The following is a 17,806-nucleotide window of genomic DNA, read 5'->3' on the forward strand; positions in this document are numbered from 1 at the left end:
GAGGCCAGGAGGGTGTAATTCTGCATGTTTGTTGAGTAGCTTCCAACTAGTGTGTGATGGTAGAAGAAAGCATTTACGCTGAGGTGAGGATATAAGCTAAGCTAGACTTGTTTTATCTGGTTGGATGCCATTGTGTATATTTATAGAGCGCATTATGAATGTTTCAGAGCCTTTATTTAATTCTCTGTGGTGGTGTTCAGTCACTGAGTCATGTCTGATTCTTCGCGACCCCATGAACTGCAGCATCCCAAGCTTCCTGTCCTTCACTGTCTCCCAGAGTTTGTTTAAATTGATGTCTGTAGAGTCAGTGATTCCATCCAGCCATCTAATCCTCTGCTGCCCCCAGTCTTTCCCAGCATTACGACAGGTGTCAAAAACCACAGGAAATAAACTAAGTCTCAGAAAGGTCTAGGGAAATGGTCCCAAAGAGGAGCATCTTGACTGCAGGTATCTGGACTCAGCATATAATGGTCTTCTCACTTACATGTAACTTTAAGGAATATTTATGGAATATAATACCTAAAATTCAAAACTGTTGTAGTTCTATCACATCAACTACATGTATATGTAATAAAATGAATCAAGTAAAAAGTAGTAACATAGATAAGAAAGGGGTCAAAGTTTGGCTTTTTTTTTTTTTTTTTTAAGAATATTGGTGGTAAGTTCAGTTTTGTGGAGAAAAGGACAGTTTTGGAGAAGGACACCCCCAACTGGAGATGTCCTGTTCAGTCAGTCAGTCAGTCATGTCCGACTCTGTGTGACTCCATGGACTGCAGCACGCCAGGCTTCCCTGACATCACCAACTCCCGGAGCTTGCTCAGACTCATGTCCATCGAGTCAGTGCTGCTATCCAACCATCTCATCTTCTCTCGCCCCCTTCTACACCTGCCTTCAATCTTTGACAGCATCAGGGTCTTTTCCAGTGAGTCAGTTCTTCTCATCAGTTGGCCAAAATATTGGAGCTTCAGCCTCAGCATCAGTCCTTCCGATGAATATTCAGGACTGATTTCTTTTAGGATTGACTGGTTTGATCTCCTTGTGGTCCAAGGGACTCTTATTAAGTCTTTTCCAATACCACAGTTCAAAAGCATCAATTCTTTGGTGCTCAGCTTTCTTTATAGTCTCACATCCATACATGACTACTGGAAAAACCATAACTTTATAATCTCACATCCATACATGACTACTGGAAAAACCATATCTTTGACTAGACTGACCTTTGTTGGCAAAGTCTCTACTTTTTAATATGCTGTCTAGGTTGCTCATCTCACACGCTAGTAATGTAATGTTCAAAATTCTCCAAGCCAGGCTTCAGCAATACGTGAACTGTGAACTTCCAGATGTTCAAGCTGGTTTTAGAAAAGGCAGAGGAACCAGAGGTCAAATTGCCAACATTCTCTGGATCATCGAAAAAGCAAGAGAGTTCCAGAAAAACATCTATTTCTGCTATATTGACTATGCCAAAGCCTTTGACTGTGTGGATCACAAAAAACTGGAAAATTCTGAAAGAGGTGGAAATACCAGACCACCTGACCTGCCTCTTGAGAAACCTATATGCAGGTCAGGAAGCAACCGTTAGAACTGGACATGGAACAACAGACTGGTTCCAAATAGGAAAAGGAGTATGTCAAGGCTGTATATTGTCACCCTGCTTATTTAACGTATATGCAGAGTACATCATGAGAAACGCTGGGCTGGATGACGCACGGGCTGGAATCAAGATTGCCAGGAGAAATATCAATAACCTCAGATATACAGATGACATCACCCTTATGGCAGAAAATGAAGAAGATTTAAAGAGCCTCTTGCTAAAAGTGAAAGAGGAGAGTGAAAAAGTTGTCTTAAAGCTCAACATTCAGAAAACGAAGATCATGGCATCTGGTCCCATCACTTCATGGGAAATAGATGGGGAAACAGTGGAAACAGTGGCTGATTTTATTTTTGGGGCTCCAAAATCACTGCAGATGATGATTGCAGCCGTGAAATTAAAAGACGCTTACTCATTGGAAGGAAAGTTATGACCAACTTAGACAGCAAATTAAAAAGCAGAGACATTCCTTTGTCAACAAAGGTCCGTCTAGTCAAGGCTATGGTTTTTCCCTTGGTCATGTATGGATGTGAGAGTTGGACTGTGAAGAAAGCTGAGTACCGAAGAATTGATGCTTTTAAACTGTGGTGCTGGAGAAGACTCTTGAGAGTCCCTTGGACTGCAAGGAGATCCAACCAGTCCATCCTAAAGGAGATCAATCCTGGGTGTTCATTGGAAGAACTGATGCTAAAGCTGAAACTTCAATACTTTGGCCACCTCATGTGACGAGTTGACTCATTTGAAAAGAAGACCCTGATGCTGGGAAAGATTGAAGGCAAGAGGAGAAGGGGACAACAGAGGATGAGATGGTTAGATGGCATCACCGACTCAATGGACATGAGTTTGGGTAAACTCTGGGAGTAGTGGTCTTGCAAGAATGAAATATGATGGAAATAAAATTCTTCTGATGCTTTTAACTCATCCAGAAACTATAGCCATGTATGTGTGTGCGCATACAAATAAATGAGATCATATTATACTGTTTTAAACCAGTTCTCCCATCACCATAATAAAAAATCATTATCTTGGACATTTTCTTATGTAAAGATAAGAAAATCAGCTATATTTTGATGCATCTAAATTTTTTTCTGGTTAACATATGTGAGAAAAGTGGATTATTTTCCATTTCTTTTGAAAATCTCTCTGAAAAGCACCATGCTAGTCTTTTCGTAAATCCAATACAGAGTATATAATTGCCTTGGGATAATAATAATTATACTACTGTCAATTTTGATTCCTGGAAACAGTATTAAAAGTTTTTTTAGCAAATGCTCACACTGTTCCTCTCCCCATTTAAAGAAATGGTTTTACAACTAGCTTGATCATATAGTTATTGTAAAATTTAACCCTTTCATCCTTTAATCCTTATTTAATCTTAGTATTGTAAGGAGGTGTATATTTATCACCAGTTCTTTTCATGTGGTGCTTGTCATTTTGATTGACAGAAAGTTATTTTGTATTAGGAAAGGATCATGAAAACCAATATCCTCTAAGGTGTTTTAACATGTTTAGTAGCTTATCTCTGCCCTTTTATACTTGAAGATTAGCTTTACTGGACATAAAACCCCTTAACTCACTGTTTCCCTTGAGTGTTTTTGGCATAATGGGTCACTACCCTAATGTGATGATAATCTGATTTTTATTTCTTTTAAAATTTTGCCTAGATACAAATGAGTCTTCTTCCTTAAAATCTAGTCAGTTTACTTGAATATATTTTGGTGTTTCCTCTGAATTGGTCTTCTCAGATATCTACAGGGATTTGTGTCTTTTGAGTATGTACAGTTTTTTATCTATAGGAAAGTAAATATTATTTAATTCTAGTTTTACTGTTTTATTTTTTTATTTTGGTTTTGTTCTTGAGGAACTCCTTTTATTTATATGTTGTATCTCTTTTGCCTGTCTTCATTATTTGTCATTTCCTCTCAAATCCTTTTTTAAAAAATTCCCTGAATCATTTCTGTTTTAAAAATGATTTCTCTGTTTTACTTTGTTTCTTTCATGGTAGTATATTTGTTTGTGTCCCTGTATAAAATTGCTTTTAAAATTTTCTAATTAGCATGAATTCTGTTGGCCTCATTTTTTCGTTTTTAAAATTCTCGTTTGTATTATTATGTCCTGTAAGTTTTCTTTATGCCTTATCACTTGTCTCATAAAAGTCACAGTTTTGATCCTTCATTTTTCTTTCTTTGGAGCGCTCTCTTTGCCATGCTTTTATTTTCCTTAGGGACATTCTGCTGCTCACCATCTTCTGTAGTAATTTTGTTGGGGGTTTTGTCATAATCCCTTTTTTGTTCATTTTTATGGGAAATTAGCTTTCTTGAGCTTTTAGAAATTGGCTTAGTCTTCTTGTATATGTGTACGCTCGCGCTCAAGAAACATAGCTGCTCTTTTCGCACGCTTTCTAGGCCTGTGCCCTCTGTACCTTGTATGCTCTGCTCTCCTGTCCCCTGGAGTCTGAATTCACAGGGCCTGGCAGGTCCATGTTGAGAAATCCTGGGGTGACACCGCTCCCACAATTCAGGCTCTCTGCAGGCTCTTGCTCTCATTGATGACTGATTTCAGCTGCTATTATGTCAGTTATTTGGGGGTTCCTACGGTTTTTGGGACATCAGCTGCCTGTGGCTCTCTTCTCAAGTTGGGAGCATGCAAGTCTAACAGGTGTTGCTCCTCTCCATCTGCTCGTCTCCATCTGTGTATTGGTTACCTGATTTTGTTGTGAATGTCTGTGGGTTTTTGTTGTATAGTTGCTCTGCTTGATTATATTTGGAGATGCAGAAAATTCTAAATCCTTGCAACTACTATGGCTGCTAATGATTATTTAGTGCTCAAATTCGTGCGAGTTGTAAAAAAGACAGCTCTGTAAAGGAAATGTGAGTGAAGTTGCTCAGTCCTGTCCAACTCTTTGCGACCCCATAGACTGTAGCCTACCAGGCTCCTCTGTCCATGGGATTTTTCCATGCAATAGTACTGGAGTGGATTGCCATTTTCTTCTCCAGGGGATCTTCCCAGCCCAGGGCTCGAACCCAGGTCTCCCGCATTGTAGACTGACGCTTTACTGCCTGAGCCACGAGGGAAGTCCTGTAAAGAGAAATGGAGTTAAATTGAATAGTCAGTCAGATACTTACTGTGCACTAACACAGCCACTTTGTGTTAGACCGGTGCAGGGTTGGGCTTAGCTGGGACCGTAGAAGCATGTGTAGCTCCCTCCAAGTGTAGCTCTGACATCCAGGCTACTTACTGTGTTTGTGTGGAGTCAGACTGGGCGTGGGTGCTCAGGGAGCCTACAAGATAGGACTGCTGCCCGTGGAGGGCTGGGATGGTTTTAGGAAGGAGACAGCAGTGAACCTGAATGTCGAAGCCCAGCACCCGTCCTGGCTCTGACACTCATCACCACTGCCCTCACTTTAGCAGTCCATGCACATCAAGCTCTGAGAAAGCTCAGATGTGCATGGACTGCTGAAGTGGGAGCAGTGGTGACAAGGGTCAGAGCCAGGACCGGTGCTGGGAAGCGCGTTGGCCATGCCTTTCAGGATACTGCAAATGTGGAGGGTAGTGGAACAGCAGTGTTAGATTTGCTCTGGAATAATAGTCCTTGCAGCCCGATGGAGAGTAGACTGTGGCGCATGGAGGAGAGGCCAGATGAAACAGTGGTGACAGTGTCAGTCTGCACAGGTTTCAGAGGGCGCCTTCCCTGGGAGGGAGGGAGTGTGGGGGTCGCTGAGCCTTGTGGAGTTGTGACGGTCACTCACGTCTGATGTTCACAGTGTTTAAGGCTGAGGTTTTTAGCCGTGACTGCCCATTAGAATCACTTTGATGCTGTTAGCACGCCAGGCTTCCCTGTCCTTCAGTATCTCCCAGTTTGCTCAAACTCATATCCATTGAGTCAATGATGGCATCCAACCATCTCATCCTCTGTCATCCCCTTCTCCTCCTTTTGTCCTCAATCTTTCCCAGCATCAAGGTCTTTTCCAGTGAGTTGGCTCTTCGAATTAGGTGGCCAAAGGATTGGAGCTTTATCATCAGTCCTGCCAGTTAATGTTGAGGGTTGATTTCCTTTAGGATTGACTGGATTGATCTCCTTGTAGTCCAAGGGACCCTGAAGAGTCTTCTCCAGCAGCACAGTTTGAAAGCATCAATTCTTTGTCGCTCAGCTTCTTTATGCTCCAGCTCTCACATCCATACATGACTACTGGAAAAACCATGGCTTTGACTATGCGGAATTTTGTCGGGAATGTGACATTTCTGGTTTTTAATATGTCTAGGTTTGTCATGACTTTCCTTCCAAAGAGCAGACGTCTTTTAATTTTGTGGCTGCAGTCACCGTCCAGTGATTTGGAGTCCAAGAAAATAAAATCTGTCACTGTTCCCACTTTTCCCTTATCTGTCTGCTGTGAAGTGTTGAGACCAGATGCCATGATCTTAGTTTTTTGAATGTTGAGTTTTAAGCCAGCTTTTTTACTCGCTCATCTTCATCAAGAGGCTTTTTATTTCCTCTTCACTTTCTGTCATTAGAATGGTTTTATCTTCATATCTGAAGTTGTTGATATTTCTCCCGGCAACCTTGATTCCAGCTTGTGAATCATCCAGCCTGGCATTTTGCATGATGTGAGATTTTTAAACGAATACCTGCCATCGCCCTCATATAGTTTTATTTATTGGTGTTGGTTGAGGGGTTGGAAATCGTCAAGCACTTTTGACACTGATCGCAAGTGAGTCTCATCTGCGGCCAGGGCTCGGCATCGAACACCTCCTGGGTAGTCATGAAGGAAGCATAGGGAGTGCTGACGCAGCAGGATGACGCCTTGCAGTGAGCAGTGGGCTGGCTTTGAGGCCCTGTCTCCTGCAGCCAGAACTGCACTCACTGTTCACAAGCAAATCCTCAGAAATAGCTACTCATCTCTCCTCTCCATGAGAGTTCCTGACATTTTCATTTGGGGCATTTCTTTTAATATTTTTGTGTTACATTTTAAATTTTTAAGTAAAAGAATTATCAAGCAAGATATAAATGCAAGCATTAAAGCATACAGAAAAAAAGGTTAGTCCTAGCTTCTTCCCAAGGAGGAAAAAAAAGCCAAAGAATAACAATCCTTCAATATTGCTGAGAGAAATATCAATAATCTCAGTTATGCAGATGACACCACCCTTATGGCAGAAAGTGAAGAACTAAATAGCCTCTTGATGAAAGTGATAGAGGAGAGTGAGAAAGTTGGCTTAAAGCTCAACATTCAGAAAACTAAGATCATAGAATCCAGTCCCATCACTTCATGGGAAATAGATGGGGAAACAGTGGAAACAGTGTCAGACTTTATTTTTCTGGGCTCCAAAGTCACTGCAGATGGTGACTGCAGCCATGGAATTAAAAGACGCTTACTCCGTGGAAGGAAAGTTATGACCAACCTAGACAGCATATTAAAAAGCAGAGACATTACTTTGCCAACAAAGGTCTGTCTAGTCAAGGCTATGGTTTTTCCCGTGGTCATGTATGGATATGAGAGTTGGACTATAAAGAAAGCTGAGTGCCGAAGAATTGATGCTTTTGAACTGTGGTGTTGTAAAAGACTCTTGAGAGTCCCTTGAACTGCAAGGAAATCCAACCAGTCCATCCTGAAGGAGATCAGTCCTGGGTGTTCATTGGAAGGACTGATGGTGAAGCTGAAACTCCAATATTTTGGCCACCTGATGTGAAGAAGTGACTCATTGGAAAAGATCCTGATGCTGGGAAAGATTGAAAGCGGGAGGAGAAGGGGACAACAGAGGATTGAGATGGTTGGATGATAACCACCAACTTAATGGACATGAGTTTGAGTAAACTCCGGGAGTTGATGATGGACAGGGAGGCCTGGCGCGCTGCAGTCCATGGGGTTGCAAATAGAACTGAAGTGAACTGAACACACCCCTCCCCACCCTGCCTGGAGGTAACCCTTGGGCATTAGTTTTTTCCAGTATTTGTAGGTAACAGTCTGTAGTGAATGACTGTGCACATGTATGTTTTCTTACTGTTGTGTGAGTAAACAGTTTGTGATTTTATTGGGATTGACAGGTTCCTCCCCACAGAGCTGCAGCACTTTGCATTCCCATTAGCAGTGGGGCCTGTTTTGCTGTAGCCTCCTCAACAAAATGTGCTGTTATGCTTTAATTTTTTACCATTCTCTGTGTGATTTTAATTTGCATTTCTCTAATTATGAGTTTTAACATTTCATATCTTTGAATTGTCTGTTTCATTGGCTCTTTTTTCCCCCCACATTTTTCAGTGGTTTTTAATGTCAGTGTTTTAGAAGTATGGGGTAAGGACCCCTGAAGGTCTCTGAAGTCTTTGTGTACTTAGGACAAACTATTTCCATAACAGCACAAAAATGTCACTTGTCTTTTTCACTGTGTTGACACTTGCAGTGAAGGTTCAGCAGCAGAGGTATGAGGTGAGTCTGACCTCAGCCCTGACAGATCAAGGAGTGGCACGAGATCCTCTGGGAGCGCTGGGCACACGCACAGCTCCTAAGAACACTTCCAGTACTGCTGCAGAGTAACTGAAAGCAGTAAAAGTTACTGGTTTTACTATGTCAGCTTGTGAAAAGACATTTTAAAAATCATCTGCCAAAGGAGCCGCAACTACGGAAGTCCATGTGGCTTAGAGCCCATGCTCTGCAACGAGAGGCCCATGCACCACAATTGGAGAGTAATCCTCCTTTGCTGCAACTGGACAAAGCCCGTGCACAGCAATGAAAACCCAGCATAGTCAGAAAGTAAATAAATAGAAGTATTAAAAAATATAAAAATTAAAAGATGCTAGTATCCACCATATATTGAAATGGGAAACATGCATAAGGCATTTCTGCTTTATACTGAAGTACTTGTGTGCTGATTGTTTGAATTGCAAACTCAACCAGCTCTGTATTGGTGTATGTGTCACTGTTTTTATTTTAAGGAATGATTATCCAGACTGGAATGTTTGAGAAACATTTTTCTCTAGTAACTACCTGTTCCTTTAAGGAAGACAGCTGATAATATTTGTTTCCAGCAAGGAAAATTGAATTTTGTAACAAAAATTTGGATTATCTGCCACCATGCGATGAGCTCAATACTTTGCAGTACTTAAAGACTCCGATTGCATTGGTGGTGATATTCATTAAAGCATAACTTAAAAAAATGTTATATAGTGGTGAAATGTGTTATCATTTGAAAGATTGCCTAAGTATTTTCCAAATGACTAAAGACATCTATTGTAGGGCTTCCCTGATAGCTCAGTTGGTAAAGAATCCACCTGCAATGCAGGAGACCTTAGTTTGATTCCTGGGTTGGGAAGATGGAGAAGGGACAGGCTACCCACTCCAGTATTCTTGGTCTTCCCTTGTGGCTCAGCTGGTAAAGAATCCGCCTGCATTGCTGGAGACCTGGGTTCGATCCTTGGGTTGGGAAGATCCCCTGGAGAAGGGAAAGGCTACCCACTCCAGTATTTTGGCCTGGAGAATTCCATGGACTTGTATAGTCCATGGGTTTGCAGAGAGTCAGACACGACTCTCTGAATGACTTTCACTTTCATGCTATTATAAAAACCACAATGGATAAAATATCCATTCAAAGTCCAGAATGGGCCAGGGGACGGGTGTTCGTGTAACAATAAATACAGAAGGTCCTCTGTGTCAGTTTCAGATTGCACTCTACAGCCTCCTATTAAGAAACTGTCACTTAACCGATATAAAACGAAATGTGAATATTCATCATTACCTTAAAGACTTCCTAAAGTAACTCCTCTCCTTTTCAAGTGATGTGTGTGGGGAAAAAATGAAATATTAAAGTAGATTGAAAGCGTCTTCTTGATTCGCCCCACCCCATGGTCGTGAATGTTGGATTTTGTCAAAGGCCTTTTCAGGGTCTATGAATTCAATCTCTGAATTTTTTTTCCTCTGGTTTTACTAGTATATAATTCTTAAATAATGGCTTTCCTAATACACCAGTTTTGGAAATAAACCAACTTGTCATGGTATATTTGTGTGATACAGGCCTTTAAAAATGGTGTTAGGCTGTACTATTTGGAGGGGGCTCTGTCTTGATCATGGGGAGACATTATCACATTTAGATGTCAGTGTTATAATTGCTTCTTGAGAAGAGTTCAGAAATCTCCCTTTAATGTTAGAATGCTCTGGAACAACTCATGGAGCACCAAGGCTCTCTGGACATCGATGTTTTGGTGGAATTCCCCTGTGAAATATCTGTGCCTGGGTTTTTTTGTGAGATAATTCCCTCATAACTATCTCTGTTTCCTCTCCATAAACTGGGTTGTTTAAACTTAATTTCTAATAGAGTTAGTTTCAATAATCTATATTTCCTTACAAAATTTTCCATTATCTAAGTTATCCCATTTATTTGAATTTGTTCTTATTGTGTGCTAATAGTTGTTTCCTTTCTACTTTATTTATTTCCTACTTTATTTCTGAAATCTGAGCCCTGTGTCTAGCTGTCTTGAAATTTGGATATTCTCTTTTTCTGAGTTATAACAAAGGTATTGTTTTGCGTAGTGATTTGCTTGTGTTATTTTGGAGACAGATTCAGGCAATTGCCTTTACTTCGGCCACCCAGATGTTTTTCTGTTTGTTTTTCACATTAGCCTTTTTTTGGTGGTGGTGGTGGGGAGGGCAGTAGCTTTACTATAATATAATTCACATACTATACAATTCACCCTTTAAAATGTATAATTTAGTGACTTTTTAGATTACTCATAGATCTGTAGGACCATCACCAGTAACTTTTTAAACATTTCGTTACCCTGTAAAGAAATAATGTACTCATGAGCCATTCCTACCCCATCTCTCCATCCCTCTCCACCCCGCTGGCCCTTAGCAAATCACCAGTCTGCTTTGTCTTATACGTGTTGGTCTTTTCTGAAAATCTCGTCTAAGAGGAATAGTATGATATGTGTGTGGTCTTTTGTAGTTGGCTTCCTTTAGATAGCATTGTTTTCCAGGTTCCCCATCTTGGAGCACATATCAGCAATATACTCCTTTCTGTTGCAGGTAAGAGTTCACTTTATGGATAGGCCATGTCCATCAGTTGATGGACATTTGGATTGTTTCCCTTTCTGGCTGTTACAGATGTTGCTGTGTGTGAGTGTGAATTTCCCTGCATGCTTGCATTTTCATTTCTCTTGAGAGTACACCTAGGAGTGGAATTGCTGGTGTTTATTCTCTTTGAACGCACAACACAAGACTCTACACATGGACATCACCAGATGGTCAATACCGAAATCAGATTGATTATATTCTTTGCAGCCAAAGATGGAGAAGCTCTATACAGTCAGCAAAAATAAGACCAGGAGCTGACTGTGGCTCAGATCATGAACTCCTTATTGCGAAATTCAGACTTAAATTGAAGAAAGTAGGGAAAACCACTAAACCATTCAGGTATGACTCTAAATCAAATCCCTTATGATTATACAGTGGAAGTAAGAAATAGATTTAAGGGACTAGACCTGATAGATAGAGTGCCTGATGAACTATGGATGGAGATTCGTGAAATTGTACAGGAGAACAGGGATCAAGACCATCCCCATGGAAAAGAAATGGAAAAAAGCAAAATTGCTGTCTGGACGCCTTACAAATAGCTGTGAAAAGAAAAAAAGCAAAGAAGAAAAGGAAAGACAGAAGCATCTGAATGCAGAGTTCCAAAGAATAGCAAGGAGAGATAAGAAAGCCTTCCTCAGCGATCAATGCAAAGAAATAAGAGGAAAACAACAGAATGGGAAAGACTAGAGATCTCTTCAAGAATATTAGAGATACCAAGGGAACATTTCATGCAAAGATGGGCTCAATAAAGGACGGAAATGGTATGGACCTAACAGAAGCAGAAGATATTAAGAAGAGGTGGCAAGAATACACAGAAGAACTGTGCAAAAAAGATCTTCACGACCCAGATAATCACAATGGTGTGATCACTCACCTAGAGTCAGACATCCTGGAATGTGAAGTCAAGTGGGCCTTAGAAAGCATCACTACGAACAAAGCTAGTGGAGGTGATGGAATTCCAGTTGAGCTATTTCAAATCCTGAAAGATGGTGTGAAAGTGCTGCACTCAATATGCCAGCAAATTTGGAAAACTCAGCAGTGGCCACAGGACTGGAAAAGGTCAGTTTTCATTCCAATCCCAGAGAAAGGCAATGCCAAAGAATGTGCAAACTACCGCACAATTGTACTCATCTCACATGCTAGTAAAGTCATGCTCAAAATTCTCCAAGCCAGGCTTCAGCAATATGTGAACCATGAACTTCCAGATGTTCAAGCTGGTTTTAGAAGAGGCAGGGGAGCCAGAGATCAAATTGTCAACATCCGCTGGATCATGGAAAAAGCAAGAGAGTTCCAGAAAAACATCTATTTCTGCTTTATTGACTATGCCAAAGCCTTTGACTGTGTGGATCACAATAAACTGTGGAACATTCTGAAAAGATGGGAATCCCAGACCACCTGACCTGCCTCTTGAGAAACCTGTATGCAGGTCAGGAAGCAACAGTTAGAACTGGACATGGAACAACAGACTGGTTCCAAATAGGAAAAGGAGTACGTCAAGGCTGTATATTGTCACCCTGCTAATTTAACTTATATGCAGAGTACATCATGAGAAACACTGGGCTGGAAGAAGCACAAACTGGAATCCAGATTGCTGGGAGAAATATCAATAACCTCAGATATGCAGATGACACTACCCTTATGGCAGAAAGTGAAGAAGAACTTAAAAAGCCTCTTGATGAAAGTGAAAGAGGAGAGTGAAAAAGTTGGCGTGAAGCTCAACATTCAGAAAACTAAGATCATGGCATCTGGTCCCATCACTTCATGAGAAATAGATGGAAAAACAGTGGAAACAGTGTCAGACTATTTTTTTGGGCTCCAAAATCACTGCAGATGCTGATTGCAGCCATGAAATTAAAAGACGCTTACTCCTTGGAAGGAAAGTTATGACCAACCTTGATAGTATATTAAAAAGCAGAGACATTACTTTGCCAACCAAGGTCCGCCTAGTCAAGGCTATGGTTTTTCCAGTGGTCATGTGTGGATGTGAGAGTTGGACTGTGAAGAAAACTGAGCGCTGAAGAATTGATGCTTTTGAACTGTGGTGCTGGAGAAGACTCTTGAGAGTCCCTTATACTGCATGGAGATCCAACCAGTCCATTCTAAAGGAGATCAGTCCTGGGTGTTCATTGGAAGGACTGATGTTGAAGCTGAAACTCCAATACTTTGGCCACCTCATGGGAAGTGTTGACTCATTGGAAAAGACTCTGATGCTGGGAGCGATTGGGGGCAGGAGGAGAAGGGGACGACAGAGGATGAGGTGGCTGGATGGCATCACTGACCCGATGCATATGAATTTGGGTGAACTCTGGGAGTTGGTCATGGTCAGGGAGGCCTGGCCTGCTGCAATTCATGGGGTTGCAAACCCCATGGGACACAACCGAGCGACTGAACTGAACTGATTTTCTTTGAAGAAGAGATTTCCCCTTCCTCCTCCTCGGCTGTTTCAGTAGACTCTGGGGTGCAAGGAGAGGTCATGATGGACCCCTCCCTGGTGGACACGGTCTTCTCGTGGACAGGACGTATGTGGAAGAACACGTCACCTTTGTCCTCAGGTGGTCTGGCTTGTGGAGCACCGAAGGACATTATGTGAACATGTGGCCCCTGACTCACTGATTCTGGAGCCCTGGCAAAATGCTGGGTGTTTGCTTAGATGACTTTGAGTACTTCACTCATTTCCTTTCTAGCAAATGTGTGGCTTTCTTGGAAATTAGGCAGTTTTTAAATAACTTGGAACTATTTTGACTTTTCTCTGTGCTGGACTGTCTTTAGTCATCATGGTAAATATTTTCAGCTTATTTAGAAGTTATTAATTATAATTTTCTTTAATTAGAAATGTAAGTAGTTAAACATGCTTGATATGGTTAATGGACTTTCTGTTGAATACAGTATACAAAGACTTTATAGTGTATTATTTCAGTAGAGATTCTTAGTGTAAGTGAAGGAAGTTGATTTTCACAGCTACTGGTATTTTATTATATAAAATAGCTTCTGATGTATATGCTTTTAACACTGTCATTCTATGAATTGTTGACCAGTGTTTGTGGTGGTCATACTGGGGCACCATCAATTCCCTCAAGAAATCTTCTGATAAGCAAAAAGGAGCTGAGAATTTCAGTGTTGAGAATTTTTAACTGTGTTGTAGTTCTTAATATTGGCGTGGTTGGCAGTTTTCCATTTTCTCTTCCACCCAGCATTACATTCATTTGAGCTGTGTTCCCATACCAGGATCTCTCATCCTCATGCCTGTCCGGACAAGTGAGGAGCGTTTTGTGTAGGACTGATTGTAGAGGATGACCTGATAATGACATTTTACTCTTAATTCTTACTCCAGGCTCCTGGATTTGGATTTGGAATTGCAATATCTGGTGGGAGAGATAATCCACATTTCCAGAGCGGGGAGACCTCCATCGTGATTTCAGACGTGCTGAAGGGAGGGCCTGCAGAAGGACAGCTGCAGTAAGTGTGCTTCTTTCTAACCTCGTGGGCACCAGGTCACAGGCACTCTCCTGCCCTCTGCCACTAGCACGTCATGCTAGCGATTCCTCTAAATTAATGTGTGTTTATGCTTATCTGTCATAAATGGAAAACTAGTTTTACTTACCTTCGGTAGGTCACTATAAAAAATAAAGATAGTGAAAAGAAAACTTGTTACTCAGTTTGGAGTAGAATCTAGCCTTCAGGAGCTGCTCACCAAGAGTCATACCATTTCTTGTTAAGCAGGATGATTAGGAAGATTGAAGAGAGGCAAAAAAATGCACTTGAAAAACATGAGTATGATTAGGAGGACTAAAAGAAAACTGGAAGGAGAAAGGCTTTATCTTTAAAGATAGAATAACTTTTTTAGGCTTTTGACCTAGTATCACTGAATACATGTAACTGTACCAGCAGAAGTCATTTTGTGTGCTGTAGTACCTGATCAGGGTTTCCTAGGTGGATCAAGTGGTAAAGATTCTGCCTGCAAATGCAGGAGACCCAGGTTCGACCCATGAGTCAGGAAGATCCCCTGGAGATGGGAATGACAACCCACTCCAGTATTCTGGCCTGGGAAATCCCATGAACAGAGGAGCCTGGCGGGCTACAGCCCAGTGGATTGCAAGTAGTTGGACATGACTTGGCCACTGACCAGCAACAGCAGTATACCTGTTCAGTCCTTTCAGGAACCTTTGTATTAATAGGTAAAAAATGACCTGTGGTTAGTTACTTGTTAAACATTTCTTGTGGGCGATCTGAAAAAAAATAGTTGTACATTTTTATAATTATTGATCTGAAGATAGATTAATTAGCCCATAATGGGAATATCTGTCTTTAAAACACTTTTATAAACTTACCTGTGTGATTTTGTCTAACATGTTGTTTTGATCATTTTTTTACTTTAGGGAAAATGACCGGGTGGCAATGGTTAATGGAGTCTCCATGGATAATGTTGAGCATGCATTTGCTGTTCAGCAACTAAGGAAAAGTGGGAAAAATGCAAAAATTGTAAGTGTTTTTTTACCTCTAACTTTATAAAGGTACCAGCTGTACTGTTGATGTGTTTTTGGTGTTTGATTTCATTCTTCCCATTTAAGAAAATAAAATCTGGGACAGTAGTTCAAGGTTAGTTATTTACACATACAGCACCTCTTCTGATACTGGTGGTATATTTTGTTACTAGTGTGTATTTTCTCAAAGTGCACATTCCAGGATTTTTTTGATTGTAGAGGAAGGAAGGAATTCCTGGTTAAATAGTTACTTTTTTATGGCTTATTATTTCCTTTTTTTAAAAAAAAAACTTAGATGGAATCTTGACGTATAATCAGTTTAAAGTCTATAGACCTATTTTTCTGTTACAGGATTTGTTTAATGGGTAAATTTTATGTCATCCTTTAAACACATACAATGTTGCTACCTTGTTACTGTGATACACTTTGAGGAAAGGGAAAGTGGTAAGGGTTTTGTTAGAGTTGTTTGGGGTACTTTTGTTGTTTTTTCGTATGTTTGCTAGGCTCTTTCTTCATATTTAAGAAGTTGTTTTTTTTCCCGTTTTTCTTGTTTTTAGTAAGAGATAAAGTTCAGTAATCTCTCAGTAACTGGCCTCAAATCACAGTTAAAACTAGGCAGTTGTGACAGAGAATGGATTTAATGTTAAAATCCTTCTTTAAAAAAATTATATCTACATAGAGACTTCCCTGGCTGTTCAGTGGTTAGGACTCTGTGCTTCCACTGCAGGGCATGGGTTCAGTCCCTGGTCTGAGAACTAGGTGTCTGCACGCATTTGGCCAAAAATATATATACATATACATGTATATTTCTACATAGAGGAGCACCTTAGCCACTTCGCTGCCCTGTTTCTTCTTCATCAAAACTCTCAAGTGCCTGATTGAGATTCTGTGAGGCCTTGGCTCCTGTGTATGGAGCAGAAGGCAGAGACTATCCTGCCCTGTCCCTTGAGAACCTTCTGCTTTGCAGCAGACTGGCTGAACCACAGTGGACCCAGCAGAGAGGAGAGAGCTGGAGTTAGGAGGCCTGCCTTGGTATGACCTCTGGGAGCTGTGCTGAGAGCCAGAGGGGTGCTTCCTGAGACTGCCCTCACCACCCAGTTGGAGGCCCTGTCACTGAGTGCAGGCTGCCGTGTCCACTGGTGTGGACACCTGCAGCAGTGTCCCTACTTTTCTCATGGCAGCGCTCCCAGTATTCAGTTACTGCATTCCAAATGACAGGCAGCTTCTAATGTGTAGGTGTTTTCACAGCTTTCACTGTAGTTGTGTTTTTAAAGCTGTAACTCTGATGTTGTCTTAAAGTGTGGTTCATGTGCAGACTGGCTAGTTGATGGTATAGTTTTTTCACAGTTTTTATAACATGAGATTGTAGTGTTTACAGAAGCAAATTGCTAATTTTTATAATTGTTGGTTTTTATAAATTGAGTAAGTGTTCTTTGGTTGAGTTGCTGCATATTCCAGTTGAGTAACTTAGATAAATGGAATTTTTCCTCCTGTACCTGAAATTATGGGCTTTAGCTCCAACTTCATTCTTCTGGAATATGGAACTGTTTCGTTTTTTCATGCAGAATGTTTAGTACATATTCCCCACATCAATAATACATCTAGGAAAATTGTCTGTACTCCAGACTTTCTCACCATAGGAATGATTTGTAAGAAGCAATGATTTTCTGTTGTGTATTTGAAACAGCACATGTACGAATCAGCCTGAGTTTTCCTCTTACTGTGTTTGTCTGCGTCATTTGGGAAGGTGGAACTCAGGTTGGGCAAGTATTTTTGCTCTTCAGGGAGAAGCTGTAGAGGGTTGGGTGGAATTCTTTTCAGTCATCAAAGGGTAGTTGTTCAGTTCTGCATCTAAAGAGAGTGGATCATGTCATCTGTTGATGCCAAGTTTTTATCACTGTCTAAGGATAAAGCTTGGCTCAAAGGTTAAAGCACCTGCCCCCAATGCGGGAGACCCGGGTTCGATCCCTGGGTCGGGAAGATACCCTGGAGAAGGAAATGGTAACCCACTCCAGTATTCTTGCCTGGAGAATCCCATGGGCGGAGAAGCCTGGTAGGCTACAGTCCACGGGGTCGCATAGAGTCGGATACGACTGAGTGACGGAACGGAACGGAAGGATAAAGCCATAGTATCTTAGAATGTGGCCTTTGATTGTAGGATGTCTTTACCTCCAGCCATAACAAGAACCTCAGATCTTATATATGCTCCCCACCCTTGCCCTGTTCTGAGTAACCGGCTCCTTCCCTCCTGCTTTCTGATCTATTATTCCTCCTTCTTCCCTGTTCTCTTACATATTTATGGTTGTCACTTTATATCTTTCCATAAACTAAGCCCCCCCCCCCGCCCTGGGTGTTAGGCTCAGTAAATTTCTTTTCCACTGAATTAAAATCTTAGAACTTCTTTGACAATATAACTACATAAATATGCTTAATTTTGTTTTATAACAGTAGGTGAAGAGAAGATAGAAAAAGTGTTTATAGCGTACTGAACATGTAAAATTTTTACTAAAATTCTGAACATACCAAAAAAAGCATTATGAAGTGAATGGGCAGAAACTTTCCAGAGATGAGCTATGTGAATGCTCGAGTGTGTGAATGTATGGCTGTGTAGTGTCTGTATGCACACCTCACTCTTCCTCCCCTGCTTGCTCATGGGCATTTATGTGTCCAGCTCCCACAGG

At 41.1% G+C, this 17,806-nt stretch overlaps 1 protein-coding gene across 7 annotated transcripts in view; it reads left to right on the plus strand.

Annotated features, from left to right (window-relative positions):
• Positions 1-17,806, plus strand: part of TJP1 (tight junction protein 1) — a 266,030-nt gene that overhangs the window by 196,106 nt on the left and 52,118 nt on the right. For all 7 annotated transcript variants that reach the window (XM_055417981.2, XM_055417982.2, XM_055417985.2 and 4 more), the window contains 2 exons: positions 13,976-14,100; positions 15,021-15,123. In XM_055417981.2, the coding sequence (XP_055273956.2) occupies positions 13,976-14,100; positions 15,021-15,123 (228 nt within the window). The remainder of the gene's footprint in view (positions 1-13,975; positions 14,101-15,020; positions 15,124-17,806) is intronic.

Source organism: Moschus berezovskii, chromosome 21, assembly GCF_049115385.1.
Source record: "Moschus berezovskii isolate FMDL1 chromosome 21, NW_MosBer_1.0, whole genome shotgun sequence".
Classification (NCBI taxonomy): domain Eukaryota; kingdom Metazoa; phylum Chordata; class Mammalia; order Artiodactyla; family Moschidae; genus Moschus; species Moschus berezovskii.